The sequence below is a fragment of the Dipodomys spectabilis genome, unplaced genomic scaffold, assembly GCF_019054845.1.
Source record: "Dipodomys spectabilis isolate Male_0828 unplaced genomic scaffold, ASM1905484v1 ptg000478l, whole genome shotgun sequence".
Taxonomy (NCBI): domain Eukaryota; kingdom Metazoa; phylum Chordata; class Mammalia; order Rodentia; family Heteromyidae; genus Dipodomys; species Dipodomys spectabilis.
In genome coordinates, this window is record NW_024871155.1 from 89,833 (window position 1) to 103,875 (window position 14,043).

At 58.9% G+C, this 14,043-nt stretch overlaps 1 protein-coding gene across 1 annotated transcript in view; it reads left to right on the forward strand.

Moving 5' to 3' along the window:
• Positions 1–11,926, forward strand: part of Ccdc33 (coiled-coil domain containing 33) — a 61,804-nt gene extending 49,878 nt beyond the window's left edge. Inside the window, exons 15-22 of the mRNA XM_042668826.1 lie at positions 5,535–5,700; positions 6,155–6,246; positions 6,370–6,501; positions 6,598–6,695; positions 7,577–7,727; positions 9,989–10,078; positions 10,741–10,854; positions 11,801–11,926. Coding sequence (XP_042524760.1) covers positions 5,535–5,700; positions 6,155–6,246; positions 6,370–6,501; positions 6,598–6,695; positions 7,577–7,727; positions 9,989–10,078; positions 10,741–10,854; positions 11,801–11,926 — 969 coding nt within the window. The remainder of the gene's footprint in view (positions 1–5,534; positions 5,701–6,154; positions 6,247–6,369; positions 6,502–6,597; positions 6,696–7,576; positions 7,728–9,988; positions 10,079–10,740; positions 10,855–11,800) is intronic.
• The last annotated feature ends 2,117 nt before the right edge of the window (positions 11,927–14,043 follow it).

Below are 14,043 nucleotides of genomic sequence, written 5' to 3' on the forward strand. Positions count from 1 at the left end.
GAGGATGAGGAAGAAAAGCCAACATCCTCCTGGAAGCCCCGCCCCCAAGCCTGCCCGGGGCCCTGCCCCCTGTTCATTGTGCGCACCAGGCCCAATTAGCCAGCCCTGCTTCCTGCAGGGGCCAATTAGACAGGAGAGAGGTCAGGAGCTGGCCAAGGCCCTGCCGCTGCCCCTCTGAGGTGGGGAAAGTCAAATACAAAAGCTCCCAGACCCAGGTTTCTCTCCACTGCTGCTGGTGGGAGGGAAAGAAAGAGCGGGAGAAAGGGGAAATGCACGCCTTTTGTTTCTTCATTGGCAACCTTGGGCTGAACAATGAAGCCCGCCTCCATAAAGCGGGGACCCTGGTTAGAGCGGTGGTTTGTGCTGATTTGTGCTGATTGCGAAGCCCGGCCGATCATTCTCCAAGGAGATGACGAAAGGAAAAGCGGCAGCTGGAATTTCTTTTTCTTTCTTTCTTTTGTCGGCCGTGGGGCTTGAACTCAGGGCCTGGGCGCTGTCCCTGAGCTCTTTCCCTCAAGGCTAGCGCTCTGCCACTTGGAATCACACTGCCACTTTTGGGGGTTTTTTTTTTTGGTGGTTCATTGGAGATCAGAGTCTCCTGGACTTTCCTGCCTGGGCTGGCTTTGAACTGCGATCCTCAGATCTCAGCCTCCTGAGTAGCTAGGATGACAGGTATAAGGTACTGGCACCTGGCCTAGAGCTGGAATTTTTCAGGAAACAGAATCTGCGGTGAGCCGGACCCTGGTTCTAGAACCCTCTCTATGGTTCCTACTCACCTTGGCTCCCAAGAGGAAGGCTGCCCAGAAGGGAGATAGATGGCAAGCTAGGAAGACTGCCTGAAGGAGGAGGCCGCACGGATCCATGGAACTAGATAGTCAGGAATTGTGGGTAGAGAGCTGCCTCTCTTGGGGGTCTCCCTGAGATGCCCCCTTCCAGGGTGGGTCTACCCCCTTCACTCAGAGGGAGTAAAATGGCCTCTTGGTCCTGTCCTGTGAGCTATGGCAACCAGGAAGAGGCCTGGCCACGTCATCTAAGACTAGAAAAGCCACCATTGATTTGATGCAGTCACCGCCACTGCCTCCTCCTCCTCTTCTTCCTCTCCCTTCTGCAATGGAGAAGTGTGCACGTGTGTGTGTGTGTGTGTGTGTGTCTGTCTGTCTGTCTGTCTGTCTGTCTTGCAACTGTCTGTCTACATGAGGTTCAGCCTCAGGTGTCTACAGCTGCACAAGTGGAAAGGGTTGGGGTCCCCTCAAGTCCCACCCCCCCAGCCTTGCATCCTCCCCTGGACAGGCCCAGGAAGCGGGGAGCCAACTGAGGACTTGCCCTGTGACACCTTCCGGGCACAGGGGGCCCATCAGAACCTTTGAGACGGAAGTTCCAGGAAGGCCTGTAGGACCGGCACACGTGTGCGCTGAGGGCTGGACACACAGGCACGCACACGCACACGCACACACTACCTCACCCCATCCCCCTTACACACCTCCCTCCTGTCCCCACTGACTCAGGCTGGAGCCAAGCGTCTGTGGGACGAGGCTGCCCCCTGGTGACTGTAATGACAAATCACATGCAAGTGGCCTGGGCCTGGGAGCCAGGAACCTTGGGGGCCGGAACTGGAGGTTTAGCAGCAACGGGGCAGAGGGGGTAGAGCAGGAGAGGACAGAGGCTCTGATCCCTCCCCCCCACCCTCCCCCACCACCCTTCCCTCCCTCCCCACTTTCTGGCAATTGGCACTGTGTGTGTGTGTGTGTGTGTGTCTGTGTGTGTGTGTGTGTCTGTGTGTGTCTGTGTGTGTCTGTGTACTGGGATTTGGACTCAGGGCCTGAGTGTTGTCCCAAAGCTTTTTTTGTTTTTTTGGTCTGGCGTGGGGCTTGAACTCTGGGCCTGAACGCTGTCCTTGAACTCTTCAGTTCAAGGAAAGCACTCTACCACTTGAGCCACAGCACCACTTCTGTTTTGTTTTGTTTTAATCTGCTGGTTAATTGAAGAGAAGAGTCTCAGAATTAAGCTGGGCACGCCTCCTCATCCTAGCTACTCAGGAGGCTGAGATCTGAGGATCATGGTTCAAAGCCAGCCCGGGCAGGAAAGTCCAGGAGACTCTGATCTCCAATAAACCACCAGAAAACTAGAAGTGGCGCTGTGGCTCAAGTGATAGAGCACTCACCTTGAGCTAAAGAGCTGAGGGACAGCGCCCAGGCCCAGAGTTCAAGCCTTACGACCGACCAAAAAAAAAAAAAATGTCTCACGGACTTTCCTGCCCAGGCTGGCTTTGAACCACAATCCTCAGATCTCAGCCTCCTGAGTAGCTAGGATGACAGGTGTGAGCCACCGTATCCGGCAATCACCATCTCCAGGGCCCTTTGCCTCCTGCCACACCCCTCCTGTCCCAGTTTGTTCCTCCTGTCTCCCCAGTGGCAAGAGGAGACCATGGTGTGTGTGGGGGGGGGGGGCTCAACCATGCCTATGGCCCAGAGTGGCAGTGTGCCCGCCCCAGTGGCACAGCACACAAAGGCAGGGGTGTTGACAGCTCCCGTGGGGCTGGGCCGCTCCAGGTACAGCCTCAGCCTCCCCCTGGGTGTGGGAAGGCCCAAGACCCCCCCCCTCCCCGATCAGTGTAGTGGGGGTAGCCACAAGTGGACCAAGAAGCCCCCACTTAGATGATGGCCCGGACTCCACTGTGGGACACTCATCCCAGGCTCTTGGGAGACCACCCCCCAACTTCTTTATGAAAATGGGCGTCTACCCCTTTAACACTGGAGAACCATAGAGGATTCCACCCCCCCCCCATGCCCACTGCCCACTAGGCCACTGCCAGGCATGCAGAGAAGGGAGCAGTTCTTGCCAGTGCCTGAGGCCTGGCCCACCTCAGATCCCTCCCTCCCCACAGTGCTGGGGGAAGGGGTATCGATGGGGCGAGGAGGGTGCCCAGGCCCTGCCCCGCGCACTGAGACCAATGTCTCCAGAAAGGCTGTGCCTGGTGGCTCACACCTGTCATCCCAGCCACTCAGGAGGCTGAGATTGGAGGATCACGGTTCCAAGCCACCCTGATCGCCAATGAGCCAGCAAAAACCCAGAAGTAGGAGCAGTGGCTCAAGTGGTAGAGCACCAGCCTGGAGCAATAAATAAATAAATAAGCTCAGGGACAGCGTCCAGGCCCTGAGTTGGAGCCACCATACTGGTTTAAATTTAAAATGAAAAAAAAAGGGGGGGGGGGTAGCCATTGCTAGCTATGGAGCAGAGGAAACACAGAATGGAGGGGGAAAAAAATCTCTGAGAGCAGCCAGCCCCTCCTGGCCCTGGAGCAGGCAGTAGAGGGGGGCGGGACCCCAGGAGAATGTGGTGTGCTGTACCACATGTACACACACACACACACACACACACCCCTGGCCCTCAAGGCTCAGCTGTGACGCAGACTGCGACCCTGAACATGAAGCCGCTGCCGCCTGTAGTCTGAGCCCTCTCAGCCCAGCTGTGCAGCCAAGGCCACAGCTCTGTGGTGGTGATGGTCAGGAGGGGGGTGGGGGAGGGGGTAAATGGAGGCCAAGGACCCACTCACCCCTCCCCTATAACGCCTCAGAGAGGGTAACCACATTGGGGCTGGGATAAAGACTGTCCGTCCCCTCTCTCCAAAGAGACTCTCCAGTGGGGCCTTCGCTTTCTTTACCAGCCCTAGGGATGAGGGGTATGAGAGTCTCTTCTCCAGTGAACCACAAGGTTGGAAGTGGAGCTGTGTCTCAAGTGGCAGAGCACTAGCTTGGAGCAAAAAGCCCAGGGACAGCACCCAGACCCTGACTTCAAGCCCCAGGACTAGCGATCTGAGGATACTAGATGGGCATCAGGGTCGGTGCTGAGGTCAAGGCCCCCAGAGAAGCTGGGTGCTGGTGCACATGCCTGTAATCCCAGCTACTCAGGAGGCTGAAATCTGAGGTCTGGTGAAGCCGGGGTGGGTGCTGGGGAATTCAAGCCTGGTGTGTGGGACCCCCTCCCTCAGAAGCCAGTGCCCCCTTGTAGAGGTCAATGCCTCATAGAGGCTGAACCACCCAGCGGGAGGGGCCCAGGTGGATGCTGAGGACTGAGCTCTTCTTCTTGGGACCCCATCTGAGATCAAGGACTCCCCAGTATCTGTACACACACACCAAAGAAAGCCTGTGAGCACAGTTTATTCATCGCCCTGTGCATTTACAAGCAGACCTATTATGTTTGCCAAACTTGGGTCACATGGGTATTAATCATTCTTTGTGTCCTGTTTGCATTTTGTATGGGGGGGAAGGAGGGGAGTCATGGCTGGATCACACGGCTTAAGAAAAGTCTCAGGCCTGACATGGTGCATACACCTGTAACCCCAGCCACACAGGAGGCAGGGATTGGGAGGATCGTAGTGCAAGGCTGGCCCTGGTGCTCACAGGAATGTCGGGAATATGTCTAGATAAGCCAAACGCAGCCTGGACAGATGGGGTCTGGGCTGTGTGTGTGTGTGTGTGTGCCCGTGTGCACATGGCCGGTACTGGAGCTTAAACTCGGGGTCTCATGCTTTTGCTGGCTTTTTTAAATTTATTTTTTACTTAGTTTTGGTCGGTTGTGGGGCTTGAACTCTGGGCCTGTGCGCTGTCCCTCAGCTCTTGAGCTCAAGGTGAGCGCCCTACCACTTGAGTCACAGTGCCACTTCGGGTTTTCTGAGTGGTTTATTGGAGATGAGAGTCTCACGGACTTTCCTGCCCAGGCTGGCCTCGAACCGAGATCCTCAGATCTCAGCCTCCTGAGCAGCTAGGATGACAGGCCTGAGCCACCGGTGCCGGTCTGGATTTTAGGGGCCACAGCTGGGGCTCCTGGGGCACCTGGGCCCTGGGGGTGACCCGCTGATCTGGGGGGTGAGCTGGGGGGGTGACCCGCTGATCTGGGGGGTGAGTGGGGGGTGACCCGCTGATCTGGGGGGTGAGCTGGGGGGGTGACCCGCTGATCTGGGGGGTGAGCTGGGGGGGTGACCCGCTGATCTGGGGGGTGAGCTGAGGGGGGGGTGACCCGCTGATCTGGGGGGTGAGCTGGGGGGGTGACCTGCTGATCTGGGGGGTGAGCTGGGGGGGGTGACCCGCTGATCTGGGGGGTGAGCTGGGGGGGGTGACCCGCTGATCTGGGGGGTGAGCTGGGGGGGTGACCCGCTGAGCTGGGGGGTGAGCTGGGGGGGTGACCCGCTGATCTGGGGGGTGAGCTGGGGGGGTGACCCGCTGATCTGGGGGGTGAGTGGGGGGGTGACCCGCTGATCTGGGGGGTTAGTGGGGGGGTGCCCGCTGAGCTGGGGGGTGAGCTGGGGGGTGACCCGCTGATCTGGGGGATGAGTGGGGGGGATGACCCGCTGATCTGGGGGGTGACCCGCTGAGCTGGGGGGTGACCCGCTGATCTGGGGGGTGACCCGCTGAGCTGGGGGGTGAGCTGGGGGGGGTGACCCGCTGATCTGGGGGGTGAGTGGGGGGGTGACCCGCTGATCTGGGGGGTGAGCTGCCCAGGGGTGAGGGGGCAAACCCTGGGCTCTGGACCCTCAGGAGATGAACAACTACCGGCGGGCCATGCAGAAGATGGCGGAGGACATCCTGTCCCTGCGGAGGCAGGTCGGCATCCTGCAGAGCGAGAACCGCGTGCTCAGGGGTCAGGTGGCCCCGCCGGAGGCCGAAGAGGAGTCCAGCCCGGAGGAGGCCGAGGAGGCCCTGGGTGAGGCGGGGGCGGGGGGCGGGGCCTGGCGGGAGCTCGCGCGTGCGCAAGGGCACAGGCACGCACGCATGCGCGCACGCGCGGGCACAGACACGCACGCATGCGCGCACGCGCGGACACAGGCACGCACACATGCGCGCACGCGCGGACACAGGCACGCACGCATGCGCGCGCGTCATACGGGCCTACACAGGCACACACGCATGCGCGCACGTGCGGGCACAGGCACACACGCATGCGCGCACGTGCGGGCACAGGCACGCACGCATGCGAGCACGTGCCTACACAGGCACGCACGCATGCGCGTGCGTGTGTGTACACAGGCACGCATGCGCAGTCCCTGCCCAGCAGGCATGCTCCAGAGCCGAGCCCCACCCCGGAGACGCAGGGCCAGGGGGGCTCCCGCCTGCAGCCCCAGGAGCTGCCCCCCCCTCAGCCTCCTCCCCCACCCCAGCAGCCTCCATGAAGCAGAAATTGCTCCTGAGCGAGCTGGACCTGAGGAAACTGAGGGATAAGGTGCAGCACTTACAGAATGAGCTGATCCGGGTGAGCAAGGCCCAGGGGGGCAGGGGGGTGCTGGGGCAGAACGTGGAGCGGGGAGGGGGAGCCGCCCTGCAGGCAGCAGCAGAGCCCCTGGAGGCCCAAGGTGACCCCCCCACCCCCCCACAGAAGAACGACCGGGAGAAGGAGCTGCTGCGCTTATGCCAGGCCCAGCTGCCGCAGGCCGCCCTGCTGAGGCACTACCAGGACAAGATGCAGAAGATGAAGGGCCTGGAGGACACCGTGCGGCACCAGGAGAAGGCAGGTGCTGGGGGGAGGAGGCGATCCCCGGGGACGTGGGGGGGCGGGAGAGAGGGGGTAGGGGTCCCAGGCCAGCCCCCGCCTTGGTGCTGCCAGGTGATCGAGAAGATGGAGCGGGTGCTGGAGGACAGGCTCCACGAGAGGAGCGAGCCGCCTCCTTCAAGCTGGCCACCAGGAAAGCCCACTGCAGGTGGGTCCACCCCCTGAAGCAGAGAGGAATGAATGGACCCCCCTGTCCCCGCCCCAGCTTGAACTCTGGGCCTGGGCGCTGACCCTGAGCGCTTCAGCTCAAGGTGAGCACTCTAGCACTTGAGCCACAGCGCCACTTACGGTTTTCTGGTGGTTCCTTGGAGATAAGAGTCTCATGGACTTTCCTTCCCCCAGCTGGGTTTGAACTGTGATCCTCAGATCTCAGCCTCCCGAGTAGCTAGGATGACGGGTGTCCAGCCCCTTCCCAGCTTTTGCCCTGCCTTCTGGATGCCCCAACGCCCCAGTTATACAGGAACCCAGGAAGAGGAGCTGAGCTGTCTGTGGCACACAGGAAAGATGGGATGGACAGTACAAGGAGAAACAACAGAGTCAGATTCTAAACAGCCCAGCAGGACAGACAGATTGCCACCAGCAATGGAAAGCCACGGCCGGGGGCCAGGGGCTCACACCTGAAATCCCAGACACTCAGGAGGCTGAGGGCTGAGGATTGTCTTTTGAAGCCAGCCAGGGTAGGAAAGGCTATGAGACTTTTCTGTCCAATGAAACAGCAAAAAAAAATCCAGAAATAGAGGTGTGGTTCAATTGGTAGAGCACCAGCCTTAAGTGACAAAGCTCAGGGAGAGTGCTCCAGTCCTGAGTTCAAGACTCAGGACACACACACACACATACACACACACACACACACACACACGCACGCACACACACACACACACACACACACACACGCACGCACACACACACACACAGAGCCATTGGTGGCTGTGGAGCCGAGGAGGAGTGCAATGGAAGCGCATTCAAGGCAGAGCAGGGCAGAGACATGGAGGCAGGAAGGCCCAGGCCCACACACCCCTGGCCACGTTGGCAGCCTTCTCCATATCCCCCGCCTGCCCACAGTTGAGAACCTGCCGGCCAACCTCTACTCCGTGCTGCTGGCTGAAAACACCAGGCTGCGGGCAGAGCTGGAGAAGAACCACCACCAGTCGGCCCCCATTATCCTGCAGCAACAGGCCCTGCCGGTAAGAGCCTCCTGCAAGGCTGGCCTGGACCTGCCTACGTAGGTACCAGCCACGGCCAGGAGCACCAGCCAAGCTTAAGGTCCAAGCTAGAGCTGAGCATCCTCTGTTTGTGCCTTTTATCCCCGCCACTCAGGAGGCTGAGACCTGAGGATCATGGTTTGAGGCCAGTCCAGAGTTTCAGGGAGACTTCTTATCTCCAAAGAGCCACCAAAAAGTCACAAGTGGCACTTGTGGTTCAAGTGGTAGAGCTCCAGGCCTGAGTGGAAAAGCCAAGGAACAGCATCTAGGCCCTGAGTTCTATCTTCAGTACTGGGGTTAAAAATAATAATAAGAGCTGGGAAGATGGCTCAGTGGTAAAGTGCTTGCCTCACATGCATGAGGCCCTGGGTTGGATTCCTCAGCACCATGGAAAGTAGAAATAGCTGGAAGTGGTCCTGTGGTTCAAGTGGTAGAGCACTAGCCTTGAGCTGAAGAGCTGAGGGACAGCGCCCAGACCCCACGACCAACAAAAATAACAATAAAAAATAATAATAATGAAAGCTGGGTGCTGGTGGTTCACACCTGTCATCCTAATACTCAGGAGGATGAGATCTGAGGATCACAGTTCAAAGCCAGCCTGGGCAGAAAAGTCCGTGAAACTCCTATCTCCAGTAAACCACCAGAAAACCAGAAGTAGTGCTGTGGCCCAAGTGGTAGAGCACTCGCCTTGAGCTGAAGAGCTGAGGAACCACTGTGCCCAGGCCTAGAGTTCAAGTCCCATTACTGACAAAAAAGAAAAATGCAGCCAGGAGCTGGTAGCTCATGCCTGTCATCCTAGCTACTCAGGAGGCTGAGATCTGAGGATCATGGTTTGAGGCCAGCATGGGCAGGAAAGTCAGTGAGAGTATTTTTTTTTTGGGGGGGGGGGGTCCAGTCATGGGGCCTGAACTCTGGGCTTGAGCTGTCCCTCAGCTCTTCAGCTCAAGGCTAGCGCTCTACCACTTGAGCCACAGCTTCACTTACGGCTTTTTTCTTTTTGCTTATGTGGTGCTGAGGAATCGAACCCAGGGCCTCATGCATGCAAGGCAAGCGCTCTAGCACTGAGCCAACTTCCCAGCCCAGTGAGAGTTTTATCTCCCATGAATTACTCAGAAAAGCTGCCAGTGGCACTGTGGCTCAAGTGGTAGAGCACTAGCCTTCAGCTAAAGAAACTCAGGAATAGCACCTGGGCCCTGAGTTCAAGCCCCAGGACCAGAGGGAAAAACATCCATGCTAGGCACCTGGGTTCAGTGGGGTTCTAGGTGTCCCCTGGGATGTGAACTTGCACACCGTGCTTTTGATCCCGGGGTACAGGGGGTACACGTGTGCATCCAAACTCTCCTCCTCCACTCGCCTTGAACTTCCAGGTTCCGAGCCAGCCCCACATTACCGTGACCCTCCTCCAACTTCTACCTGGACCCCACCCAGGCTGCCCAGAACTCCCTTCTAGAACCTTCCCTGGGATTGGTACAGCCTTGGAGAGGCCCTCCCCCACCCCCCATGCCAGGTGGACCCTGGGGAGTTGGGAGCAGGTGGAGACGCCGCAGAGAGGCTGCGGGAGATGGATGGCCAGAGACCCTGTCCACACAGGTGGGCCCAGGGCCAGGCCTCAGCTCCGTGCAAGCTCAGGGCGGGGCCCGGATGACAGCCAGGGCTGGGACACTCTGGGCTCACTGCCTGGAAAACACTTCCAGATGCCTAGCCAGCTGCCCCATAGGGACGGGCGTTTTGGCTTCTTCACAGGATCTTCCAGAACGTTCTCCATATAGTCCCTTGTGGGCATGAAAGAAAGCTCCCTCACACCTGTTGTTTACATGCAAACATGCATGCGTGCAACTTCAGAGGCCAGCCAGGCACCCGTGGCTCACGCCTGCCATCCAGGCTACTCACGGGGCTGAGAGCTGAGCCCAGTCGGGAAGGTCTAAGAGACTCTTCTCTCCAATAAGCAGCCAAAAGCCAGAGGTGGAGTGTGGGTCAAGGGGTAGAGCCTCAGCCTGGAGCAGACAAGAGCCAAGGGAGAATGCTCAGGCCCTGAGTACTGGCACCACATCAAAAACAGCCCACAACTTGGGAAGGTTCCGATCTGTGAGAGAATCTCAGTGCAGGCCAGAGCCTGTGCTTGTGTGGAGGAAGGCTGAGTTTAGAACTCAGAGCCGGCTGTCTCAGCACCGCCGGAGCTCACAGGAGCTGGCCTGGCCCCCGGCCGCCGCGGCTGCACAGCTGACTTTCTGCGTTGTCCACAGGATCTCCTGGGCAGCAGCTCTTCAGACAAGTTTAACCTGCTAGCCAAGCTGGAACGCGCTCAGAATCGGATCTTGGCCCTGGAAAACCTGGTGGGTGAGGTGAGCCTTGGCTCACTGCTCAGCCTGCCACCAAGATGGAGGCTCAGTACACAAATAGTTTCAGGGCTAAGTAGGTGACCAGGACCAGGGCTTAGTATGTGACTAGGATCCAGGCTCGTCAGTGACCAGAGTCAAGGCTCAGTGTGTGACCAGGATTGAGGCCCAGTCTGTGACCAGGATCAAGGTGCAGTGTGTGACACGGATCAAAGCTCAGTGTGTGAGCACTCTCAAGGCTTTGTGTATGACCAGGGTCAAGGCTTAGTATGTAGTCAGGATCAGGACTCTGTGAATGACCAAGATCAGGCTCAGTGAATGACCTTGATCAAGGCTCAGTGTGTGACCACAATCAGAGCTGTGTGTGACCGGGATCAAGGCTCAGTGTGTGTCCATGATCAGAGCTCAGTGTGTGACCAGGGTCAGGGCTTAGTGTGTGAGCCCTCTGCAGGCTCAGTCTGTGATCAGAGTTGGGCTGAGGGCTCAGTATGCTGTGGGCTGTAGAGACGGTCTGTCTGTGTGTTGGAGCCCTGGCTGAATGGCCTCTGTCCGGCTTCCCATGGGTGTGCTGGGGTGGCGCAGGTGTGGGCGCAGGACCGGCCCTGTGTGCCATGGGCCGCACTGCCAGGGCCTCTGCAGCGCCTGTCTGGTGTGTGCAGCTGGAGGACTCGGCGCGGCGCTGGGGACGGGAGAAGCAGGACCTGGCCACGCGGCTGCAGGAGCAGGAACACGGCTTTCGGCATGCCTCCAGCCTTGTCCTCACAGACCCGGCTGTGAGTCAGGCCCAGAGGAGAAGTCCAGAGGTTCAGGTGACCGGGGCCTGGAGGAACATGGGGGCAGCTCCTGGAGAGGGAGCTCTGTCCCTGCTCTCTCCCACCCCCCCTCACTCCCCCAAGGATTGCTTCAAGGTGACTGTGGCCAGGTCCTGTGCTCACACCTGTAATCCCAGCTCCGCACAGGCGGAGATCTGAGGACCAAAGTTCAAAGCCAGCCCAGGCAGACAGATCCATGAGATTCTTCAATGAACCAGCAAAAGGCTAGAAGTGGAGCTGTGGTTCAAATGGTCGAGCACCAGCCATATGAACACGCAAGGCTCTGAGTTCGAGCCCAGTTCCCAGTGACAGCGTGGCTACGTTGTCCAGGCAGCGCAGGGCTGAGCTACCACGTCAGGAAGCCGCACACACTCCCCCCCAGGCTCAGCCTCGGTCCTGGATTCTCCTGCTCCAGGGCCTTCCATCCTTCGCTCATGATAGAAAGTACTGTGGACTCTTTTTAATTATGTTCTGTGCCGGTGCTGGGTCTTGAACACAGGGCCTGGCTGCTGTCCCTGAGCTCTTTTGCTTTGTCTGGCTTTTGGCTGGTTCACTGGACATAGGAGTCTCATGGACTTTCCTTCCCGGCCGGCCTTGGAACCGCGATGCTCAGCTCTCAGCCTCCGAGTGGCTGGGATGACAGGCGTGCGCGCCGGCGCTCAGCACCCTCCCAGTGTGTCCCCCACTTCCACCCCAAACCCTTCCTCTGTCTGACACTCTCCTGTGCGTGCTCCTCCCACCTAACCCTGGGCGCCTCCCAACCCCAGACGCCCCATCGGGGACCTGCTCAGCCCTGTGGCATCACAAGCCTGGGAATCTGTCAGAAGTCAGGAGGCCTCGGGCTGTGGATCGCTGGGTCCCTGGACATGGGGCACTGTCCTCACCTGAGTCACCTTGCATTCCGCAGAATGTCTTCATCTCCTCCACGGACCCCCAGCGGCCCCCAAAGCTGGAACCCCAGCAGCCGGGCAAGCCGGCGGCCTCCCCGAAGGAAGCGGCCGACTCCCCCACACCTGAACGGCCTCATGCCTGAGTCTGCGCAAGATGACTCTATTAAACACCATCGCGCATCACCAACGCCTCCTGCGCGGTCCTGCCAGCTCTGAAAAGCCTGAGGCCGCAGGGGCCCAGGGCATGGCAAATGGGAGGGAGGGGAAGGGGGGATGGGGGTACGGGGGGGGGGGGTGCCAGGAGGCTGAGATCTGGAGGATCACGGTTCAAAACCAGCCCAAGCAGAAAAGTCCATGAGACATTGGTCCAGGTAACCAGCAAAAAGCCGGAAATTGGGGCTGGGAAGGTGGCTCAGTGATAGAGTGCTTGCCTTGCATGCATGAGGCCCTGGGTTCAATTCCTCAGCAACACATAAGCAGAAAAAGCTGGAAGTGGGACTGTGGCTCAAGTGGTAGAGCGCTAAAAACTGCAGAGCCAAGGGACAGCGCCCAGGCCCAGAGTTCAAGGCCCACAACCGCCAAAAAAGGCCAGGAATGGAATTGTGGCTCAAGTGGTAGAGCGCCAGCTGTGAGCCAAACAGGCGTGGGGCATGGACGCAAGAGGACTCATTGCGTTCCACACCAGGCTTGGCTTTATAACAAGACCCTGTCTCAAGAAACCAACAGCCACCAAAAGGGGGGGAAGATAGGGGGCAGTCTGGAATTTTCCACCTGCTAAATACCTGCCCTAACTGGAATCGTGTCTGTCAGACCTAGTTTGTCTGTGTCTCTGGAAGGCACAGGCTTGACATCTCCAGTGGCCGTCACTCAGTGCTCCATTGATCAGGGACAAGGAGGTGTGCAGATGCCGGCGTGGTGTCAGGCCGGGGCCCTGTAAGGCCAATGCTGGCCAACCTTGGGGACAAGGTCAAGCCTTCTCCCCAAGGTCAGGGTTTTCATCTGTTCCATGAAAAGCTGGACACCTTAGATAGGAGCTCTTTCCAGAACTGACATGTGTGCCTCTGTGTGTGTGTGTGTGTGTCTGTCTGTCTGTCTGTCTTTCTCTCTGTCTGTGTATGTGTGTCTGTCTGTCTGTGTGTCTGTGGTGAACTTGGGGCCTGGGAACTGTCCCTGAGCTCTTTCACTCAAGGCTAGCATTCTTCCACTTGAGCCACAACTCCAGGTCTGGCTTTTTGGTGGTTCATGGAAGACAAGAGTCTCACAGACTTTCCTGACTGGGCTGATCCTCCAGATCCTCAGCCTCCAGGTAGCTGGGATTACAGGCGTGAGCTAGCAGCGCCCTGCCAGAACTGGCATTTCTGAATCAAAGCTAACAGGTCCAGAGGAGAGAGAGAGCAAAGAGCATCCGCCAGGCACTGAGAGCTCTGGCCTGGCATCCTAGCTACTCAGGAGCCTGAGATCTGAGGATCACAGTTAAAGCCAGCCTAGGGAGGAAAATCCAACCCTTCTCTCCAATTAACGAGCAAAAAGCTAGAAGTGCAGGTCTGGCTCAAGTGGTAGAGCACCAGCCTTGATTGAAAAAGCCAAGGAAGAGTGCAAAGCTCTGAGTTCCAGCCCCAGTATTGTCAGAGAGAGAGAGAGGACAGAGAGACAGAGACAGACAGATGGTGGCGTGGTGGGGGGAGGGGCAGCAGGCTAAGCCCGCTGGGCTGCTGTCCCAGGCTAGACCCGCTCCTGTGTGGACTAGAGGGGACCCACGTGGAGAGCCGATGACCTCCCTGCCTCCTGCCCCTGAGGGCAGCCAGGGTTGAGGCCCACTGGAGTCTGGGCAGGTCTGAGGAGGGGGTCAGGGGGAGGGGGACCAGGCCAGGCCCGCTGGAGGCCAGGCAGGTGGGAGGAGAAGCCTGCAGCTCTTCTGAGCAGATCACCCCACACCAGCCCCTCACCCCCAGGGACCACAGTCCTGGCTACACCCCAGGATGGAGCAGAGCCCAGAGCTGGCCTCACTCCACGGGGGGGTGGTCCTACCCACGAGGCAGGGCTGGCCCTGGCCAGTGACATGGAGGCCAGCCTCACCCCCAGCCCTGGGGGAGCCTGGGGGTCAGCCCTGCAGCTTCCTGAGCCTCTGTGGGCCCCAGGATAGAATGTGCTGGAAATGAACATCCCAAGTGGAGGTCTACTGTTTATTGGCTTCCTGGGGTCAGGGCAGAGGGGGCAGGGCAGAAGGCGGAGCTGAGCTTGGGGTGGGGGGATTGGAGAT